The 23,115-nt window shown below is 39.8% G+C and overlaps 1 protein-coding gene across 4 annotated transcripts in view; it reads left to right on the top strand.

Annotated features, from left to right (window-relative positions):
• Positions 1 to 9,894: 9,894 nt before the first annotated feature.
• The window catches only part of EFEMP1 (EGF-like fibulin extracellular matrix protein 1), a 66,941-nt gene continuing 53,720 nt past the window's right edge, over positions 9,895 to 23,115 (top strand). The window contains exons 1-5 of one of the 4 annotated variants that reach the window (XM_024752985.1): positions 9,924 to 10,012; positions 10,783 to 10,823; positions 11,256 to 11,343; positions 15,838 to 15,886; positions 16,049 to 16,450. In XM_024752985.1, coding sequence (XP_024608753.1) covers positions 11,263 to 11,343; positions 15,838 to 15,886; positions 16,049 to 16,450 — 532 coding nt within the window. In that variant the 5' untranslated portion in view covers positions 9,924 to 10,012; positions 10,783 to 10,823; positions 11,256 to 11,262. Of the gene's footprint in view, positions 10,013 to 10,032; positions 10,077 to 10,652; positions 10,675 to 10,782; positions 10,824 to 11,255; positions 11,344 to 15,837; positions 15,887 to 16,048; positions 16,451 to 23,115 lie in introns of those variants that run through there. The other 3 variants (XM_024752986.1, XM_024752987.1, XM_024752988.1) reach the window with 3 other exon arrangements.

Here is a 23,115-nt window from a genome sequence, read left to right on the forward strand (position 1 = left end):
AAGTCATCTAAGCTCCAAGTTTCATGAAGGAATTGGAGCAGATAAGATCCCTTTTTTCTCCTTTTTCCTTTTCTCCATAAAATGAATTCATCTTTCTTAAATCAGATTGGAAAGTTCTTTCTGATCCTGCCATTCTTCCAAATGTATTGAATAAATTCAAATATTTTATAACTCTTGGCCCTTTTAAAAATTAACTGCAATTGAAGCATCTGCTTGAACAGAGTTATTTAGGAAAAAAAAAAAAACAACACTTAAATCTAAGTAGTATCCTTGCATTATCTCCCTTGTGGATATGGAAACTTTTAACCTCTTACCTTGAATAGAGTTTCCACATTTGCTCTATTTAATCAACGATAAAAGTCAGATATGTCATTCCTTATACTTTATCCGTTAGCAGCATACTGTAGATTCCAACAGAAAGACTGTTTTTCCCTTTCCACATTCTATAGTGATAAAGAAGTTACTGCTAGTTTATCAAAATAATTTATGCCTTAAAATTCCTCTAAGGGCAGAGAGAAAATAATAATGTCCATTCCATTTTAGGCTTTGGTCTCAGCAGTTCCATTGGTATAGCATATGACATACTAAGGGGAAAAAAATCATAAATCAGTTTTAGTAATGCTATTACACATTTTTCTAAAAAATTCTAAATTTCAACATATCAATGTCTTTGATTTTGTTTGAACCACTGCTCCCGAAGAAATTAATTTAAATTTTTTCAAAGAGATTTTAAAACCCGCTTTGTTATCTATAATCGGTATCAAGATACAAGATTAAGTATTCACAAAAGGAAAGATAAGGAGGATTTTCTATTTTAATAAAAAATCCACAACGGGAAGGAAAAAATAATTCAAATAAGGTAAAACAAAATTGGAAAGTAGAACACAGAAAATTCTAAAAGTCAACAAAATATTATGGAAAGATTCCAAACTGGCAAAAGTGGGAGAGTGATGATCCATTTCGTTAAATTACATATTGAAATAAAATTACTAATTTTCAGGGGATATTATTTCTACTTTCATGCTCCACAATGCAATCATCTTGAAACCCCATCGGCCTTGATTAGCCAAATGAAGTTTCCAGAAAAGCTAATTTTGAAAAAAGGGAGGAAGGAACTTGTTGCTGAAAACAAAATAAAGCTTCACATCTGTGTCCGCATCTGAAGTTGTTCTGTAAGATCTGATAACTTGTTAGAAAGCAACTTTTTTTTTTTCAAGACAGTGGATTTACATCATACATTTTATCTCTCCAAGGAAATTCTAATTAGTCGTTCCAATCATTTCTGATTGATTTGCTTTTTATTCATCCAAGGTATTCTCTGCTCTATGATGAAATCAAGCCTTCAATAAAATTCCAAAAATTTGAGAACAATTTACAAGCTCCAGATGACTGAAAGTTTTCTCATGTCCGTTTGGCATTCAGAAGGAGAGTTTCACCAAATATATTCTGAAGAAGAATACATCTGGCACTCACTAAAACAAAGAACTCACCAGTGACATACTTGAGGCAAATTAATATCACATAAATGCAAAGTTGCCAATATTCTTTGAAGCCAAAGCTGCAATCCAACCTCCATGTATTTCAATGAGTCTTCTTCTAGCACAGGCCACCAGCCACATAGGTTAATGTTTGGGGGTGTTTTAGCAATCAATTTAATAAACACATTATCTTCTGTGTAGAAGCTTATAATGGTGTGTGTGTGTGTGTGTGTGTGTGTGTGTGTGTATTAGAAAAGACTTAGCATGTGCTGAAAGCCCACTTAAATTCATTTTTTCTCTTGGCCTGATGCTGACTCCAATTCAGTAACAAAAGATAAGATAAAAATCAAAGAATTTTAGCACTAAAAGACAATTAGAAACTATCTCTTCCAAGGACTTGTTTTAATAATGGCAAGTATATCAGAAATCCTTATGTGTATTTACCGCAAGAATATTTTCTTGGATAATAATGGTAAACTTAGCTATTCAGAACTATTGAATTTTTAAGCATCAGTATGAAAGCAGCCCAAGAAAACAAATAATTTAATCAACATTATTCTTGCAAGACTATGCTACAGGGGCTATCAGTAGTCAGTGTCAAATTTTATCATGTCACTAAGAAATCTAGTATTTAACAAATGAACTCTTTTTATGAAAGGCAAAGACTTATACAGCCAAATATGGCTCAAGCATTGGCTTCTCTTTCAACAGATTCATAAGGGCATATACTTTCACAAACCAACTGGACCCAAATATAGCCTTATTTGGCTACATGGCCAAAAACTGTAGGCTATGTCTGCTATTCATCCCTTGGTCTCTAGGACACCAGGATTACCCAAGGTTGGGCATAGTTAGCCAACACCTTAATCAGCTGCTCTTAGAACTGAGCCACACTGATAGGACACCTTTGATTTGGATGTACAGTCGAAAGCAGACAGAGACTTAAAGCATGCGCAGGCACTTCCCTGGTGGCGCAGAGGTTAAGAATCACCTACCAATGTAGGGGACATGGGCTTGAACCCTGGTCCGGGAATATCCCACGTGCCACGGAGCAAATAAGTCCATGCACCACAACTACTGAGCCTGCACTCTAGAGCCTGCGAGCCACAACTACTGAGCCCACATGCCACAACTACTGAAGTCCGCACACCTAGAGCCCGTGCTCCGCAACAAGAGAAGCCACCGCAACGAGAAGCCCATGCACCACAACGAAGAGTCGCCCCTGCTCGCTGCAACTAGAGAAAGCCCGCGCACAGCAACAAAAACCAAACACAGCCAAAAATAAATAAATAAAAGGAATTTAAAAAAAAATCACGATGTGTAGTCATCGACATCTGTGAATCTCTTCTGAAATTGTCATTTCCCCCCCACCAAACAGATCTTTAAAATCTCAGATTCCCGTGGGTTCATAGCAATTTAGCAAGGTGAATTTATTGCAATCTCCAGTTGCAGTCCACTCAATCTACACGTCCAGTTTGAATCTGTGTAGTTGTACCACATTGAAGAATCATCCATGTTTCTGTTCTATCCCTGCAATCCTAGATACTCAGTTGGTGGTAGGGAGGGAGTAACATAGAGGAAACTTTAGAGCAGGGGTTCTTGCTACCAGAGAGCTTGCTTTAGAACCCCTACTTTGCTGCTCACTACCTATATGACCAGGGCAAGGTACTAAATTGTTTTGTCTCAATTTCCTTTTTAGTAAAATAGGCATAATAATAGTGCTGTTGAATTAACACATGTAGCACTTGCTTCAGTTCCTGACATAGTGTAAGTACTACATACATGTTAACTATTACTATTTATTACCAGTAAGGAAGTATAATTTTATAAGCCACTTGAAATTCAAAAAATTAGGTATCTCAGAGCCACTTATTCGAAAAATACCATTGGTTTAGGATGCTGCTCAGGGTGGGGTCACAGATTTCCATGACCCAGTCATCAAACTGCAGTAAACTATGTGTCCAGACCCTGATTCCTCTAAATAGCCCATAAACTAGACAGAGTTACACACAAAAATATGAAGCAATTTTTAGACTTAATAACCTCTTTTATTCTATCATGCAATTAACCCGACTACGTGATTTAAGATTAGTCACTGTGATCAATAATAACAGCAGCAACAGCTATGTGCAAAGAACTGTACTAAGGGTTTTATGTGCATTTTCTTATTTAATACTCATAAAAATTCTATGAGATAGGAATTATCATTAACCCCATTTCACATGTGAGGAAACTGAGGCCCAAAAAGGGTGAAGTAACTTTCCCAAGTTCACACAGTCAGCGAGTGGCACAGCAGGACTTGAACCCAGGCTCTCCGGATCCAAGCCCTACACTACACTAACTCCTCATTGGGGGTTATCTTAGGGTGTGTCCATCATTCCTGAACCAATCACTGTGTCTATAGATTTGATGTTGATTGGCAGAGACTGAGCCACATGCTCACCAAAAAGTCACAGGAAAAATAAGCTCCATACAAACTGTATGAAGTGGGAGTACTCAAGGCCAAACTGTGGTGTCTAGATTCAAAGATAGCAAGAATAAGCAGGCAAAGGATACAGCAGTCCCCAATTACCCATGGTTTTGCTTCCCACAGTTTCAGTCACCCAAGGTCAACCACGGTCTGAACATATATGGAAAATTCCAGAAATAAACAACTCATAAGTGTTAAATTGCTGTACCATTCTGAGTATCATGATAAAATCTTGACTCATCCTGCTCCACCGCACCAGGGGTCCCCAACGATTGACATCATCTGCCTACATCCAATCATAGACATCATCATGGTTCGATGATCCAGGATCACCAGAAGCAGATGATTCTCCTTCTGACTTATTGTCAGAATGTCAATAGTAGCCTAACACTAAGTCACAATGCCTATTGTCATTCACGTCACTTCATCTCATCATGTGACCATTTTATCACCTTACATTATCACAAGAAGAAGGGTGAATACAGTACAATAAGATATTTTGAGAGAGAGACTACATTCACATAACTTTTATTATAGTATATTGTTATAATTGTTCTATTTTATTATTAGTTATTGTTGTTAATCTCTTACTGTGCCTAATTTATAAATTAAACTTTATCATAGGCATGTATATATAAGAAAAAACATAGTATATATAGGGTTCAGTACTATCCATAGTTTCAGCGTCCACTGGGGGCCTTGGAACATACACCCCGTGAATAAGAGGGAACGACTATATAAATGAAATAAAAGCTCAGGGTGGATGCCCCAGCTCCTGGTCTGCCGTGTAGCTCACAGAGACAAACCTAAATCTAGAAGTCCTTACAGCCCGTGTAGAATGGGCTGTCTTCCAGTCAGAGAAACCTGGAATCGCAGGCTCAGTGCCCTTCGTATCCTCAGGCTCATCGGCACACAGAAACAGCTTAAACCACTACAGAAGACGATAATTCTGCCACATCACCAGACCTAATAGCCAGGTTCTGGACTTTGACGTTCTTGTTTTACTGACACTGGGCCATTTCTCCTTATTTTTTGGACTTAGGAGTTTTTCCTTTGTGTACGCGTAGGGGCATTCTATGGGCAAAACTGGTCATGGCCTACCACTATAAGGGAATAGATGATGAACAGGCAAAAGCAATGTGATAAATACAGGAAAGTAGAATGTGATAACAACAGGCAAGTATCAATACAATATAATAACTACAAATAAATGTTGTTACCCAGGTCAATGTGTGTGCAGAACTGACTCAAAGAAGTTGAGCAACTGCCATGGTTCCCCAGCTAAAGCATGGCAAAAGTCCAGGCAAGAACTCCTGAGTCCTATCCTATTTTCTTTCTGCCACACCTTTTCTGTACACTTTTTTTTTTTTTTTGTGATACACGGGCCTCTCACTGTTGTGGCCTCTCCCCATTGCGGAGCACAGGCTCCAGACACGCAGGCTCAGCGGCCATGGCTCATGGGCCCAGCCGCTCCACGGCATGTGGGATCTTCCCAGACCGGGGCATGAACCCGTGTCCCCTGCATCGGCAGGTGGACTCTCAACCACTACGCCACCAGGGAAGCCCCTGTACACTTTTTTATTTATTTATTTTGGCTGCACCGCACAGCTTTCAGGGATCATAGTTCCCCCACCAGGGATCAAACCTGGGCCCTGACAATGAAAGCACCAAGTCCTAACCACTGGACCACCAGGGAATTCCCTTCTCTATACCTTTAAGTTTGCCTAGGACTGAGGGCTTTCCCAGGACACACAACTTTCAGTGCAAAAACTGGAAGAGTCCTGGGCAAAGTGGGATGAGTTGATCACCCCACCATTAATCCCTACGTAATTGTTCCATCTTCACTGCTTTCTTACTGAATTCATTTTTTCACAGATTTCACTTTCCAGTTGCCCACACCCAATAAAATATTATTAGCCAGGTTTTAACCACAAGACTTGTGGCTCCATGACTCAGTTAATTAAAGACCCTTGTGGATCCTTGAGACTTCTAATTATTTTCAGGGATTTTTTTAAAAAAGGGAAATAGTAAAGAAAACATAATAATATAAGTTTTTCTTTGTGATACATATAGTATAATAGCTGGCAAACTGGGAAATAGAGGGCTCCTTTATAAAAGTTGATCACTGGTTATTTGACAAATGCTGTGAAAAGAAGCCAGAGTTGCCCTCCTGAGGCAGTGACTATTAAAGGAAGATCTGAAGTCTTAAATCTTTGAAAATCACAAACACACACACAAAGGTAAGGGGATGGAGGGGGACCCAGAAGCTGATCCAAGAAGAAGTGGTTGGAATGTTCAGCTTGCCCCAGGACAGAAAGCCTGGGAATCTCTCCCAACAGCCTCTCCCAAGAATCAGCCAAGGCCTGCCACTCTGGGGTGCAGGACACAGGTACAACACATCACAGGAGCCAGAGCCCCCGGAGTAGGAGGCTTCCTCATGCTAGCAGCAAGACATTTTCTGCTCCAAGTAACTGAACACCTGACTCAAACTGGCTTGTGCCATAAGGAAATACATTACACCTCACAAAACTGGGGTGCAGAGGCAGGACAGAGTTCGCTTTTGGCTGATTTAGAAGCTCAACAATCAGGGCCACATTATGATTTTCATTGTCCCTGGGCACTTTTGCCTTCACGGGTCCCTTTCTCCATACAAAAATTATATTTTACAAACTGCAATGGTATAAGGACAAATATAATCCAGACTGGATGATATTTATTTTTTCCTTCTGACTTTAAAAATTAAACCTTTGTGGAGAACCCCTAAAAGTATCATGAGTTCTAGGGTCAGTCAGCCCTCTGAACAATCCCTCAAGATCCAGGTTCTCTCCATGTGATTGGCCATGCATAGTATGTATCACCCTTATGCTCAGGCTGGCTTCCCTCCAGGCTGTAATATGGCTGCCAGTGGCAACTGAGGCAAAGGACTCCACTGTTCTCCTCCACTGTGAGCTCAGAAAGCCTTTTACCTAGGAAAGAAATCCTTCCTTTCAGTTCTGATTGGTCAAAGTGGGATAATGGGCTACCCTGAAACAACAGCCAGAAAATGCCATTGCTGATTTCATTACCTTAGACTAGTCAGGAGATACCCTATTGTAAGAAATACCTAAATAATCCTGGGTTATGTTACGATGGAGGAACGGTCTACTATAGCCCATCACATTATATATTGTAATACCTAAGAACAATCATTCACATGTATTTGGTGTTTGATTGATGAGTTTCTTTCTCAATCCCCACAACCTTAAGTAGAGTGTGTTATCCTACCCATTTTACAGAAGCAGAAACTGAGATTTATAGAGCTTACAAGATTTGCCCAAGGTAAGATTTTGTAAATAGTACATAAAGAGGACAAAACATAAAACAACAACAAAAAAAGTTAGACTTCATCAAAATTTAAAATGTTTGCTCTCAGAAGACAGCATTAAGAAAATGAAGAGGCAAAGCAAAGACTGGGAGAAAATATTCAAAAATATATATCTGACAAAGAACTTGCAGGGAGACTATATTTAAAAAAAAAAAACAAACTCTTACCACTAATAAGACAAAAAACCAAAAATAAATGGATGAAAGATTTGAATGGGCTCTTCACAAGAGAAGACATAATGATGGATAATAAGCACATAAAAATGTTCAGTATCATTAGATATCAGAGAAACGTAAAATAAAACCACAATGAGATGCCACTTACACACCTGCCATAATGGCTAACTTATAAATTACTGACAATATCACATAGAATTTCACATATTGCTGGTAAGAATGTAAAATGGTACAGTCACTTTGGGAAACATTTTGGCACTTTCTTATAAAGTTAAACATACCCATACCATATGATCCAGAGGTCCCACTCCTAAGTATTACCTAAAAGAGAGGAAAACTTCTGTCCACACAAAGATTTCTACATAAATGTCCATGACAGCTTTATTCATAAACAATCCAAATATCCATCAACAGGTGAACAGATAAACAAACCAGGGTATATCCACACAATGGAATACTAGTCATCAATAAAAACGAATGAACATCTGATACACCTAACAACAAGGATGCATCTCAAAATCATGCTGAGTGAAGGAAGACAGACACAAAAAAGTCCATACTCTAGGATTCCATTTATATGAACTTCTGCTGAGAAATGGCTGCAGGGGACCAAGGGTATAAGCAAGGAGACCAATTAGGAGGCTGTAGTAATTTGCTTGGAAGATGGTGGTGGCTCAAGCCACCATGGTCGTGAACGAAGTGATGAGAAGTGGTTCAGTTCTGGATACAGTTTGAAGATGGAGCCAACAAAGTTTTCTGAAGAATTGAATGCAGGGTGTGTGAGAAAAACAGAAATCAAGGATGACACTGTGATCTTGGATCTGAGCAAATGGAAAGATAAAATTGCTATTCACTGGGATGGTGAAGCAGGTGGGTAGAGCAGGTTGGGAGAGAGGGTGAGAATCAGCAGACCCGTTCAGTTTGAAATAACCATTAGGTGTACAGCTGAAGACAGCAAGTCAGTAGTTGGATGTACAGGAAGAGTTCCAGGCTGAGAATAGAAATTTGGGAGTTTTAACTCACTTTTTCTGGGGAAAGGGCTGAAGATAGGTAAAAAGAATTCAAAAAGTAGAAGAAAATGTCTATACAGATCTTTTACTGTACAAAAGCAAAGATCCAACTTTTTAAAGTCTGGAGGTCATTAATGATTGGGAAAACAAACATTTGAATTTTGGTACCAAAATCTTCAGTACTGTTAGCAAAACCCCATGTACTAAAGTAAGGTTCAGGCTCATGAAGCTCCTCTGATCTTGTCCAATATTGCGTGGCTTGCAGCCAAACTGGCAGGGTTGGCGACCCATTGCATACCCCAGAGATATGGAGAGAGGCTTCCACCTGGCAGTCTCTCTCTCTTGCCCTCCCTGCCATCTCCCTGCCCGTCCTCTGGTCTGCAGGAAAGGGGAAGGAGCTGCTGAGGTCAGAGTGAATACCTTCAGCTTGCATATTGTCTCATTTGTCTCGTTCATGAAACCGTATTTGCTTCAGAAGGCATGACTCTTAATTTGTTTGGAGGCAAACTCTTAATCTGACTTTAGAGTTAGAGCTTTCAAAGATAACTGCAATCTGTGTGGTAAGATTTGAAGAAGCCAGAAAAAAATATTTTTTTTTCTCTCCAGATTCCTGAAATTCCACCATTAGTGTGAAAGGTGAGAGTGAAATGCCCAAAGTTGAATGACCAGTACTGGAGACTCCCACAAGGGAACGAGGGGAGAGAAGAAAAGCAGTAGATGAGACAAGGGGCCCATAAAAAACGGAGGTTTGAGAGACCAGAGGACAACCCAAGCTCACGATCTTGTGAGTGTGAGTTCTACCTGGGCCATTCCCAACCCCTCACACATAGTAAGTCACAGATACTGGTGGAATGAATGAATTCTCTTTTTTCTACCTTTGAGGAAGCAGGCACTTTCCCACCCTTCAATAAGAAAAAAAAGTATCTTAAAGAAAAGGCGAAAGAACCAGTTCTACGAATGGAGTTAATTTACTCTCCTAGGATTCACCTATTGGGGAAAAATAATAATAATAATAATAATAATAAATTTCTCAGGACGCTCACAACAAGCTCTACTAGGAGAGCCTTTTTCCACTCCGCGGCGCACAAGAAATTGCCTGGGAGGCTGGAGCATCACAAGGCCGATTCAAATCCCAAACGTCACATGCCAAACGTGCCATCTTCTGCCTGGAGTTCCGGCGCGTCTGGGAACGAAGAGTGAGGGGATGGCAGGGGAGGGCAGGCGGGTGGTGGAGAGCCCCTGTAGAAGGGGGCGCAGACCCAGCTGCGCAGCGCGCACTCCCGCCGGGTTTGCAGCCCTCGGCTCAGCCCTTTCGCGCCTCCCTCAGCTCTCTCCTCCGCCCCTCTTCGCCCTCCCCTCCGCCCCCCTTCGCCCTCCCCTTTCCCTCCTTTTCTCCTCCTCCTCCTGCCGCCGCCGCGGCCGCTGCCAGACCTCGCCAGTTCAGACCCACGGGGCTGCCCTCCCCTGCTCTCTCCCCTCGCTGCCCGGGCCCGGAGCGCAGAGCGGCCGCGCAGGTAGGAGCCCCGAAGCGGGGGTCACACCAGCTCGCCCAGTGCCCGCGGGGCCGCGCGCCGAGGAGTAAGTGGGGTGACCTGAGGGGTGCAGTGGACCTGAGAACTGCCGCACACTGTGCAGGATCTCTCAGGCAGAGAGGGAGGTGGAGGTGTGTGGTCTAGGAATGCGATCTGTCAGCATGTGCGAGTACGGGGTGACATCTGTTTGGATGGGCATGTGTGTGCGTGCCGACAATCAGCCGACAGGGCTTTGCCCATAAACAAGGTTTTGAAAGTTTCAGGGGGCCAGAGATTTAAGCCGCACCTGGATTCCACAGGAGCTGGTTAGAAACTGGAGCGCTGAGCAGCTCCCCGGGGACGGCTGCCTGATAACATACAGTTGAGAAAAGGGACCTCGCCTCCCTGGGGGTGCCTGGCCGGCTGCCCTGAAATTGGTACTTCGGGCCGCTGTGTGGTTGCCCAGTTCCGGCCCTAGGCAGCCCCGATCCTGAAGGTAGCATTTCGGGGACCGAGGGACTGATAAGGCACGAGGGCATGAGACGCTTTGGGCTGCTCCTCTACACAACCTGGGGGTTTTAAACAAAGCTGCGCAAAGAGAACGCCTGGAAATGCCACTTTGAGAGTTTGCGCTGGGGAATGTAAGAAGGAGCTCTGAAGGGCAGGTATTCTATCCTAGGGGAGGAGATTGCTCCCGAGTTTTGTTCTGGTGTTTTGTTTAAAAAAAAAAGAAGAAGAAGTTTGAAGCCAAAGTAATTCATATTTGTTCACAGGTTTTTCTGCTGAGCTGTGCAAGGAACTTAACTAGCTGGAGGTGAGCTTATAGGGAAAGCCTTAACGTTCAAGGGAATATGAGATTTGCTGCCCCACTTCAGCCCTCGGAAAAAAATGAACCGTCTCCTTTGAAATTAATGACACTGTACTCTTTCTCTTTCACTCCCTTTCTCGAGCCTGTTGTGTAGGTGCAGTATAAAATGCACGCTGTATATCTTTTGTATATATTTCAGCGAAGCCGGACAGAGTAAAGTGAAATGTAATTCTGCAGCCGTTTTACAGTCTTTGGTGCCTCGTTTGGCCAAGGGAAGGTTGAGGAGGGGGAGGGGAGATGAGAAAGTAAATTGTAAGTTGGGTATGATGGAGCCTCAGCCTCCTCCGCCTTCGCTATCTTGCTTGTTACTTTACAGCTAAAGTTTTATTTCCCCCGCAGCAGATACTAAGGATCGGTTTGTGCTGTGTTTTCTTTGAGATTCACGATGGTGAAAGCCCTTTTCCTAATTATGCTGACTCTGGCGTTGGTCAAGTCACAGGACACCGAAGAAACCATCACGTACACGGTAAGGGGTGATGGAATTTGAGATAAGTGCGGTTCATAGGGATTCTGTGGCACAAGGGAGACTTTATCCACTCCTGCCAGTCTATGTGGGCTGTTCGCTGTGGTGGATAATAAACGTTAGCAAGTTTCATGTTTAAGATTCGTTGTAAATTGCCTGTCCTTTCAAAACTTCACTTAGTGTAGCGAGGTGGATGGACCTAGAGTTTGTCACACAGAGTGAAGTAAGTCAGAAAGAGAAAAACAAATACCGTATGCTAACACATATATATGGGATCTGAAAAAACGGTACTGATGAACCTAGTGGCAGGTCAGGAATAAAGACTCAGACGTAGAGAATGGACTTGGTGGGGGGTGGGTGGGGGCGGGGGAGGAGCTGGGGCGAAGTGAGAGAGTAGCATGGACATATATACACTACGAAATGTAAAATGGATGGCTAGTGGGAAGCTGCTGCTTAGCACAGGGAGATCAGCTGGATGCTTTGTGACGACCTAGAGGGGTGGGATAGGGAGAGTGGGAGGGAGGTCCAAGAGGGAGGGGTTATGAGGAGATATGTATACATATAGCTGATTCACTTTGTTGTACAGCAGAAACCAACACAACATTGTGAAGCAATTTTACTCCAATAAAGATATTAAAAATACAACAACAAAAGTTCTCTTAGATCACCATTTGAGACAGAGACCAAAATGCAAGGATTTGTGCAAGGCCAAAAAGGGAAACCCCTTTAAAACAAAACCCAAAGTAAGCTACATGTTTCTGACACATTAAACAAATTAATGGGTATAAGTAATTGGAAAACCTGAATTCCTGTATACATGCAGATGAAACCAGAACTCAAGGAGTAAGACAAGTCAAATAGGAATGTTAAACATCACAAAAGCCCATCACCTCATTTGTGCATGTGACTTATGTTCTCATGTAAGTGGACTTTCTTGACTTCATAAAGGCTATTATTCATTTACAGTATAACTGATAACTCATATAAATGCCATTCAGATAGACTTTACGTGTTACCAGGATGTGATATTTGGCAAAATGGTTTTAAAATGCATTGTATGAAATTTAGTTTTGCATTTTCTAATTAGCATATCTGATATTTCCAAGTAATTTTGATTAATTAGTTAATTGTATGGATATAACCAATGTTTAATACAATATTGAATATATCATCTAACCCCTCCCACTGCCAGGAATGGATATGGTGAGAACAGAGGGCAGTGCTTACCTCACTTCTGGTGAGTTTGTTTGCACCTCTGTTTTGTGTTTTCTAGTCTTTAATCAGTGTTGTGAGGCAAATGACATTTGTCCTGGATCAGAATATGAAAAACATATTTTTCTGCTTGCTCCCAATTTAAAATTAAGTAATCTCACTCAAAAGAATGTGAAAAATTTTTGAAAATAAAACTCTTAAAAGTGAGCTAATGTCAATTACTGATAATAAACATTATCTCACTTTTTTGATATTATCCCTAGAATGTATTCATCTGGCAAATATTCCTTGTTGTTTATATCAACTATAAATCAAATGGGATTTAATATAAATATTTTGTTAACTTAATGGTAAATGTAGTTGCTTTCTCTGCTGAAGATAAATGAATACATGTGTTGTTTATCTTCAAATGAAATTGTTTTGTTATTCAGGCTAAACTTACTACCTTCTTAGGGAGCTAAAATTAAATTAGCTACCCACTTTTATATTCATCTAACAAAAGATTTTATTGCTTTTACAATTGCTTATCTTGTACCCCCTGCCCATTGCTAATCACCTAAATCTTACTCATCTTTAGCAGAGAAAGTTCCCTGTGGAGTAAACACTGTAGTTTTAAGACCACTAACTAGAGTTCATCATATTATAACAGGTTTCCCAAATATGACACCCTTTTTGTGCTAAGATTAGAGCTATTCTCTTTTGAATTGTGTATGCCTATTAGTTCATGGCTAAAGGACAAAATGTAGCTATATTTTTAGTAATTCCACTGTGGAGACACTGTCTCCTTTCATCCTCACAGCAAAGTATGAGGTAAGTGACATCCTCTTCCTTCTGCTGATAGTGGAACTGAAGATCAGAGACGTATCTAACTTGCTTAAGACTACACAGCCAGTAAGTGGTGAAACTAAATTCACTCTAGGCTTGTTTAATAGTAGATCCATATTGAATGTACTGGAACTGAAGACCTAAAGCAAACTGCAAGTCTTCTCTATTTAGCATACAGATTTATTCAAGTGCACTGTCATTTTGCCTGGCTTGAAAGATACTTTTCAGAAGGATGGGTTCATATCCACAAGACAGCCTCATATTCTTTCATGTTAAAGATAGGGTCCATTCAGTTATTCACTCATCAAGTATCTGCCGTGTGCATAAGCAATGCTCATCACTATCAAAAGAATTTAAGTTTACTTGCTTACTAAAAAAATTCAGACCTTAACCTTAGGGAATTTACCTTGGGAAAATACTTTTGAAAAGTACAAAGTATTATACATGTTGCTAAAGAAATACAAAAGCAAGGAGGTAATTAATGTTCATACTGGCATATTGAAGGAGGTAGAACTCTGTGCTGGTTCTTGAAGGAAGTGATGACTTTGGATTATTCTAGAAAGGCTGAAGAGGCACCTGAATCAGAAAAAGTGGCATAATCAAAGGCTAGAAGTGAAAACAGCCAAGTCAAGTCCAGGAGGTGACAACAAGCTAGGTAGTGGGGAGAACCTAGAGATGGCAATAGTGGGAGATGAAAGGTCTACAGGCCACTGTGAGCCCTTAGATGGAGGGGCAACGTAACCAAGAGAGCAAAGAAAGATTGTCATGGAGGCTTGTGTGCAGCATGTAGAGATATGGAGACCACCTAAGGAGACTTGCCTACTCATGAGGCCAGGAAGGCTTACACCAACGTGGGAGAGATAAAAGTGGAAACAAAGTCAGCAGAGCTTGAAGGAAAATAATTGGAAAAGTTGATGTTAAAGTTGTAATCCTGGGTGCTGAGAAAGGTGGTAGTGCCTTGGACAGTGTTGGGGAAACTAGAAAGAATTAGTCTGGGAGATGAAGTGAGTTTAGTTTTCACCCCGTTAAGTCTCAGAAATCAGTAAAATACCTAAACTCATCTCTCTGTCTCCATTCAGCTATATAAGTAAATTTACTATTTACTTACTTGGTTCTTACAAAAGAATTTAAGTTTATTTATTTGTTTACTCTACTTTTCCTCAATCCTTCCTGAAGCCTCTTCCTCAAATCTGCATCTGATCAGATGTTTTCTTGAGCTTAAAATTTCTTCAGAGGCCTCATCACTTATACCAGCATTTCTCAAGAAGTAGCCCGTAGATGACTTGTATCAGAATCACCTGAGATGCCTGTTAGGAATTCAGATTCCAGGCCCCCAACCAAACCTACAGAATCAGAACCGTTGGTTGGGCCCAGGAATCTGCATTTTAACAAGCACCAGAATGATTCTTAAGTATAATGGAGCTTGAGATTCACTGACCTTTAAGGTAGAATTCAGTTTCCGTCTATCCCAAAGAAAGGCATCCCAGGTTTGGACCTGCCTACCTCTCTAACCTCACTCCACCCACCCAGGAATACTTGTAACTCCTTCCTTCTTTAACAACTCTGCGCCTTTGCTTACGTGGTCCCTCATCCTAGACTCCCCATATCTCTCTGGAAAAAAGTCCTGTAATGCCCAATTCACTTGTAACTTCGCCCATAAAGCCTTCCCTTCCACCCTGTCATGTCCACCCACAGCCCTGGGTAGGGTCCATCATTCCTTCCACAGGTAGACTTGTGTCACGACACCTGACATCTTACTCCAACTTATCTACCTGTCTGTCTCCTCTTCAGGCCTGTGAGCTGCTTGAGAACAGGAACAAGGTATTAATCATCTTTGCTTTCCCAGGGACTAGGGTGGTGCCTGGTGTGAGAAGGTACTTGACAGATGGTTCCTTCAGTGAGTGAACTAGAGAGGACCCGTAGGAACTAAAGCTAGAAGGCAGGCCATGGTGTGAGAAGGAGGCTCAGGACTCTACTGAATAGGAATGATAAGGAAAGCCATGTCTGGAATGCTCTAAGAGGATTTGGAGAGAGAGAGGAAATTGTCAAGGGCTGAAGAAAAGAACTCAGCTGAATTTTTTTTTTTTTTTTTTTGGTAAAATTTACAGTGTGGAAGAAGGGGCAAATAAAGCAAAAAAGCAGTCAGAGAGATTGCAGAATATTAGTATTGGGACAGAGAGAAAGGAATTCCAAGAAGATGGTTATGGGCAACTGGACCCAACGCAAATACAACAAAAGAGTTGAGACAGCTGGTGATTGAGAAGGGATCCCTGAAGCGGTCCAGTGCACAGATGTGTCTTTTTAAAATAGCTACAGAATGGTAAACTACCCATCTCATCATCTATCTAGGACTCTAGCACAAAGATTGTTGCCATAAGTATGAAGCTTTTAGAGTGACTTCTCAGAGAATGGATACTCAATTAACTGTCTCCTGGCCCCATCTTGATGTTTTCTTCACAGCAATGCACAGATGGATATGAGTGGGATCCTGTAAGACAGCAGTGCAAAGGTGAGCCAACTTTCAGACTTCCCATCTGAACGTAGCTCTCTGTCTCCATCTCATATGTCCTTCATGTCCTGCCTGTATTATACCCAAAAGGCATAAGCATATATTTACATATTGAGTTTCCCCTCTAAGAAGATTCCTGACTTATTTTATTACTGACCACAGATATTGATGAATGTGACATTGTCCCAGACGCTTGCAAAGGTGGAATGAAATGCGTCAACCACTATGGAGGATACCTCTGCCTTCCTAAAACAGCTCAGATTATTGTCAACAATGAACAACCACAGCAAGAAACACCAGCAGCTGAAGGTGTGGGTGCAGCTACAAATGCAGCTGTGACCTCTAGTACAGGCACTGGGGGTGTAGCAGCCAGTGGCATGGCAGCCAGTGGAGCGGTGCCTGGGGGTGGTTTTGTCGCCAGTGCTGCTGCTGAAGTGCAGACTGGCCGAAATAACTTTGTCATCCGGCGGAACCCAGCTGACCCTCAGCGCATTCCCTCCAACCCTTCTCACCGGATCCAGTGTGCAACAGGCTATGAGCAGAGTGAGCATAACGTGTGCCAAGGTAAGCATGACTTTCAATGCTAATGAGAAAGTTCTTGCCCAGGTGCACCTGTGGTGAGGATGACAACAGCTCATATTTACTGAGAGCTTCCCACTCGCCAGACTTTGTGCTAAGTGCTTTGCCTGCATTATCATATTCAATCATCACAATAGTCCTAAAAGGTAGTTGCTGCCAGTACCATCATCATTTTGCAAATGAGGAACTGTGTCTCAGAGAGGTCATCAGTGGTTCTCAACCTTAGCTGCACATATTTAGGGTCACTTGGGAGCCTTTAAAACTTCTCCATGTCCAAGCCACACCCCACCCCAATTAAATAACAGTCTCTGGGGGGTGGGTTCCAAGAATCAGTATTTTTTTAAAGCTCCCCATGTGGTCCCAGTGTGCAGCCAAGTTTGAGAACTAGGGGTCACACAGGTGGTGAGTACAGAGCCAGCGTTCAAACCCAGACAGATGGGGCCAGAGTCACAGCTGTCAAAAGAAGCAAATTTTTCATTTGGAATTTGAAATTGTGCTGTCAAGCTACTCCACAAATGTCCGCCTTTAAGGTCTCAAACTCTTTTTATTGAACTTGCCACTGACTTGTTTTCCTCACAGAGGAATAAAGAAATGGGACTTCTGCTTCTCATTACCTTTGAGGGAGTGTCCCCCACTCACATTTATATCTATTTTTAAGCTCTCCTTTGAGCACATTTCGCTTATATCACTTGCACCATGGCACTGTCCGCTTGGGTTTTTCTGTTTATTTTCACAAAGAGTACACATCACTGTGTATTCTAGAAACAGCTGTAGACTCATGCTAGCAAAGTGATAAGAATCTTGGGCTTTGAAGACATGTAGGATATTAACTAACTGGACTGTGCTAAGGGATTTTCTTCCTCTTTGCCTACTTAGCAAACCCTTTTAGATCTGCCTAGTGTGGCAATAGAAGCTCCAGACTACTTTTTCACTACCAGGGGCTGACTGGGTAAACCCCATAAGACACCATAAGTGCCTGGTACCCCCTGGCCAATGGAAAGGGCCCAGGAGTTCTTACCTTCTACCTGCCTGAATGAGGAAGAGCACCTTCCTCCCTCAACACTGAAGGGTTCAACTGGGGTCACCTAGCTGCTGCATTAAGTGAAAGAAGCAACTGCTGGTCCTCTAGAATGCTGCCCCTTATTTACCAGTGTTGAGTTTTATCTTCTGTATATAGTAGATTTTAAATGGTTTATAAATGAAGTAAGGAAACCTATCAGGCTCTGACTTTTATTATTTTATATTTTGTGTTCAAATTTTAAGTATCCCACATCAAGAGCTAACCCATGCTGTGATGGTGTCACTTTTCAGAGAACCTATCGTATTAGCATCTGTTTTGTGTTACTGTCATGAGTCAGAATTCCAATATTGATGATGAATGCTTCAGCATCTGCTTGATATTCAGATATTTAATTTAAGGATTATGTCAAAGAGATAACCTCATGAGGTTATTTATATATATAAATAAATAGATATTTACAAATAAATATATATTTATATAAAATATATATGGTGTGTGTATTTGAGTGAATACTGGTTTAAAAATACCTTGAATTTATTTAAAATACCAACTGTTAATTGTGTTATTTAAATATATAATTATATTGGAAGGTTTGGTGGTATTTTTCCTGAAACTGAAAAGTTTTACTGAAATTTTTGAAGTATTGACTTTTACATACTGAATTGTTTTTTACACTTCAGGTGTATGTTTTAATGGTACTTAGGAGAAGAAAACCCAGGTAAATGAATGGATCGTTTATCAGAAACTGTCAAAGTAGTTTATGGTCCACCATTGACAGTTGTGGTTGAAAGCAAGAACAATGCCTAGAATCGAATGAAAAATTTCTAGAATAAAACATATTCAGGATTTACAACATGCATTGGTTACAGTAGAAACTGTATAATAAAAAGTGAATAATAAAAATGAAATCCTATTTAATTTTTCTTAAAGATTTAGACTATCTTACAAAGTAAGTTACTTTTAAAATATTTATAATCCTTACTTCTTTGGGAATTTCTTTTTAATTTTAAGCTAAAACTATTAAATGCTTATGGTAGATGCTAAATACATATTCATTGATTGTGTGCACACAGGGCATTTCCAACCCAAACTGTTTTGCATAATTCAACTAATTTCAAAAATTTGGGATTGGGGGTCTGTATCATTAAAAGTAGGGTTAAAAGTTTTTTGGATGACTTAAGGCTTAAGTTGGATTTCTTCCCACCTCACAATTTTGCAAAGTGCCCATAAATGTGGATTTACTTAATTGTTGATAAAAGGGGGTTATTTCATATGATAACAACAGGATAATCTGTCTAGGGAATCTGACTAACATAAGTCAGGTCACACTTGTGCCCGTTTATTATTGAGCCAATCAAACATGCAGTCCAGTTTCTTCTGATTGCCTGCAGATGTATGACATTCTCATTCCAGGCCAGCAGCACAAAATAATATTTTATAACCAATGTGAAAGTGTGGGGACCTCCGCTTGAAACAATAATGTGCTCCAAGGACCTACATTACTGACATCATTGTGGAGTTTGAGGAGCCTTCTGTTTTAATAAAGATCTCCACTCCCTTTTAAATGTTGCATACTTATGACCAGTAATCCAAACATATTTACCATGGTTGCTGGATCAGAATAAATGAATGCCTGTAGATGGGTCGTGTTTGTATTACAATTATTTCTTTTTCCCACATATATTTTTCAACAGGTACAGTTTATCAGTACATAACTTAAAGCTGACGACATTTTTAATGTAATGGCTGAAATCTGAACTGTGTTTCAGTGTTAAAGTCAGTCGTGCCTTTGAATGCACTATTACCAATCACAGTCGCCACCTAATTTAAATACCACTAGATATTTTAAAATGTATTCTATTTTAGGGACTCCCCTGGCAGTCCAGTGTTTAAGACTCTCAGCTCCCAGTGCAGGGAGTGTGGGTTCAATCCCTGGTCGGAAAACTAAGATCCCACATGCAGTGCGGCACAGCCATAAATAGATAAATAAATAAATGTATTCTATTTTATAAATATATTTTGAACCAGCTTTCCATGTTTTAACATTTAGTGAAAACATGATCCTTTAAATTTTATTCATCTATTTGTCCAGAGTTTTTCAATTTTGTGCAAAACCAAAGGGTTTAAAATATAACATCCAAATATCAATTCACAGTAAGCAGTTTTTCTCAGGTAATTTTTGCCAACTGAGCGTGATACTGGGGAGGCCATTCACGCTGAGAATTTCAAAGACAGGTCCCATCTTTGGCAGCTATCACATTACATGAAGATCATTTCAGTGTTACATACCTGGAGTCATGTAAATATTAAGTTTTAGAAATTATTCATTTCTCCATGAAATATTATCTACCTCAAAGACAACAGATATTCATCTGCTCCAAAAGGAAGTTGGATCTTTAGTGCATAGTCACTATGTTATCTTCTTCAAGGGATATGGAGTTAGAAATCACTAGTTCAAGCTGAGAAAGAATTTTTTTTATCATATATAAGTTTCCAAGAGCCCCATTCTTGTAGGAAAAAAATATCATTTGGGACCTGGCAAATAAGAGAAAGCATCAATTGCCCAATTCAAAGGAATTTGTTCACTTAATTGAACTTTCAAAAAATTAAATGTAGAATATTTTGCATAGCTGGCAATTAAGTCATTACTAACCTCATGCAGGTTTTACAAGTATCATTACTAACTTGCTAAAGAAACCATACCATCAAAAAATGAACTTGATACAAACGTCTAATGAAGCTGATTGTGGAGCCAATTCCAGAGTGCAATACCTGGCTTGTGTTATCTAAGGTATAATTGAGAGATGTGAAAGCATACCCTAGAGTTTCCAACCATCCCTGTCTACCCAAGATTTTCCTGGTTTGAAAACTTAATGTCCCACATCACTGGAAATGCCTCAGTCCTGGGGAAATGGCATTGTGCACCACCCTAGCAAACCCCCAATAACCAAATGTCCTGCACATCACAGCCAACAGTGAAAAAACGAATGTTAGAGCCACTTTTTCAGGTTAAGGCATTGTTTGTCCAGTAAAACTGTTTTTTCAATTTGTTTTGAACTTTGAAAAACCATGTTTCATTGATCTTTATGTATCTGGACAGAGCCTTTCTTTGCAGTTATCAGGATCCCGCCAGTTTGTCAGTTTCCACATTGTTCTAGATTGCATGTGTAGGATACCTATACATTAGCACCTACATACTTAGATACATGTCATACCATAGTTAGCTCATCCTTCCTCATTTCCACTGGGAAAAATTTTACCACTCAGCTAAATTAAATACCATACTTCAATTATAAAGTTTTCTTTGCCAAAAATTTTTTTTCAATTTTCAACTGTATTTTCAATGATTTTATTTGATTTGTATTATTATTACCTATGACACAGGAGCAACTAAAAAGCTAAAAAGAAAAAACTGTTGCCTTTTGGAGAGCCTAAAGGAATGAAAAAATTACACTCAGGGTTAAAAAGCTCTAAGCTCTTGGGGGCCATCAATTATCCTCCTCACGTTTCTTTATAAACATAAGGATAACTAAAATACTATTTTGAAAAGGAAAAATGTTTTTATCTATACATCTACTTTAAAAAAAAGAAACTTGAACTAACATGTACAGATTCTCAGATGCTAGGGATGTCTCTCTTCGGCTTCTTTCATTTGAAACTTAAATGATCACATATCCAAAAGGGGATTTATAAACTATAGTGTAATCAAGTAGCTTAGCATACTTGGCATTGTCATTACCAAACAACTTTCAAACACTAACCTTTTGCTGATCCTCACTAATGTCATTAAGGTCTCTGTTTTCTCCTGTTAGTTTTGTGAGGAAACGCCTAATTTTTGTTACATGTAATTATACAGCCCAGCGAAGAGCTTTGATCTCAGAAAATAGATATTTTGCAAAAGGAAGACTATAATTGAGTAAATTATTATATTAACAGAAAAGAAATATTTCAAGCACAAAGTAAAATGGGTATTAACTTACTAATAGTTCATTGTGTTTACTTGTTAACTACCTTTGAGTATCTGAAAATTCTCTAAGGCCATATAAATGGATAGGAGTTGAGTTTACAGGGAAAACCTAATTACTTTTAAAATAAGCTGATGCAGTGTAATTGCATTGATTTCCTCCTGAAAAATCTAGCATTGTTTCATAATTTACTTTTCCAAACACTGTAGTCATAAAATTTCAGTTAATTTAAGACTCATTTTAATATACATTTTATAGATAATATGTATATCTGATTCATGCATAGTCAGAAAATTCTTTAAAATTCCTTCATAAAAATTGAGTGACAATTATTTGAGGTGGAAGGATGAAAGAGGTCAATATGATCACTCTTCTGCAACAGAAGACTAAGTTGTATAACTGTTTAACTCAATGATTTTCAAAGTGTGGTCCCCAGATCAGAAACATTAGCATTATCCTGTAACTTATTAGAGATGCAAAATCTTGGGCCCCATCAGACCTACTGAATTGGAAACTCTGGGGATGGGGCTTAGCAATTTGTGTTTTAACAATTCTATGATTTTGATCCCTGCTGAAGTGTGAGAACCAATGGCCTAACTTAATCTTAACTTCAGGAAGCTGCATTCAGTTATAAAAACGAGAGGGCAAGGTCAGAATACTTTACGTGGGATATGGGAAGTAATGAAGAGAAAACATCTAAAATATACATTCTACTTATAGGACAGAATAATATTTCCATTTCATTTCTCTCACCTTTCTTGTTGTCATCACCAATGCTCTGATCCCTAAATATTATTGGCCATGAGTCCTGGTTAGGACTATATCCCCAAACCAAGGACACATATGTGCAATGTAGAGGAAAAGGGGACATTTTAACCAGAAAACAAGAGATCTTGCACCTGTCTATAAAACCTGCAAGTGTAAAATGCTGTAACTGCCCTTAAATTGTCAGTAAGTGAAACTTGCAGTTATGTTTTGGCTATGGTAAGGATTGGTGCTGTGATACCCCTACCTTCTATAGGCATCCCCCTTATACTCAAGGCACAAACATTGTTGTTTGGAGGTTCATTTCATGTAGAGTTGTGAAAGAGGAGGAGGTTGATTCTGATTTTGGCCTCAAAGTGTGTTTTGGTTACCAAAGTGATAGGAGATCCTTTCAATATCTGATGCACAGCTGACATCTCCTTTAGATTCTGTGAATATCATCAAATATTAGAAGAGTATTCACATAAGTATCTTCTGTTCAATTTAAACTTTATCACAGATTTACTTCCCATCAAAGACAAGAAGACTCTTGTTAAAGCTAGTTAACACAATCTGTAGAATGAACTTTCCTCTCCCCATAGAAGCAAAAAGAAGCAGATTAGACTAGAATTGCAAGCCTGGGTAACTTCAGGAATGTGCACTGGTACTGACTCATTATTTCTTTCTCCAGCAGAAAATTTCAAACTATAGTCTCTGAAATCAACAAATTGCCCCATTTGTAAGGATTGCCTTTGCACTTGTTGAACTATTGGCACAATTTTATTCTTTGAAACCAAAGAGTAAACAAAATTTGCCCCAAATGTGTTTGATTTTGCACGAAGGTACAAATAAGTAATTCATGCCACATCTGAAATTCATTACCATGCTTCTTTTTCCAGGAGGTAACTGCAAATTGCACA

Source organism: Neophocaena asiaeorientalis, unplaced genomic scaffold, assembly GCF_003031525.2.
Source record: "Neophocaena asiaeorientalis asiaeorientalis breed wild unplaced genomic scaffold, Neophocaena_asiaeorientalis_V1.1 scaffold100, whole genome shotgun sequence".
Taxonomy (NCBI): domain Eukaryota; kingdom Metazoa; phylum Chordata; class Mammalia; order Artiodactyla; family Phocoenidae; genus Neophocaena; species Neophocaena asiaeorientalis.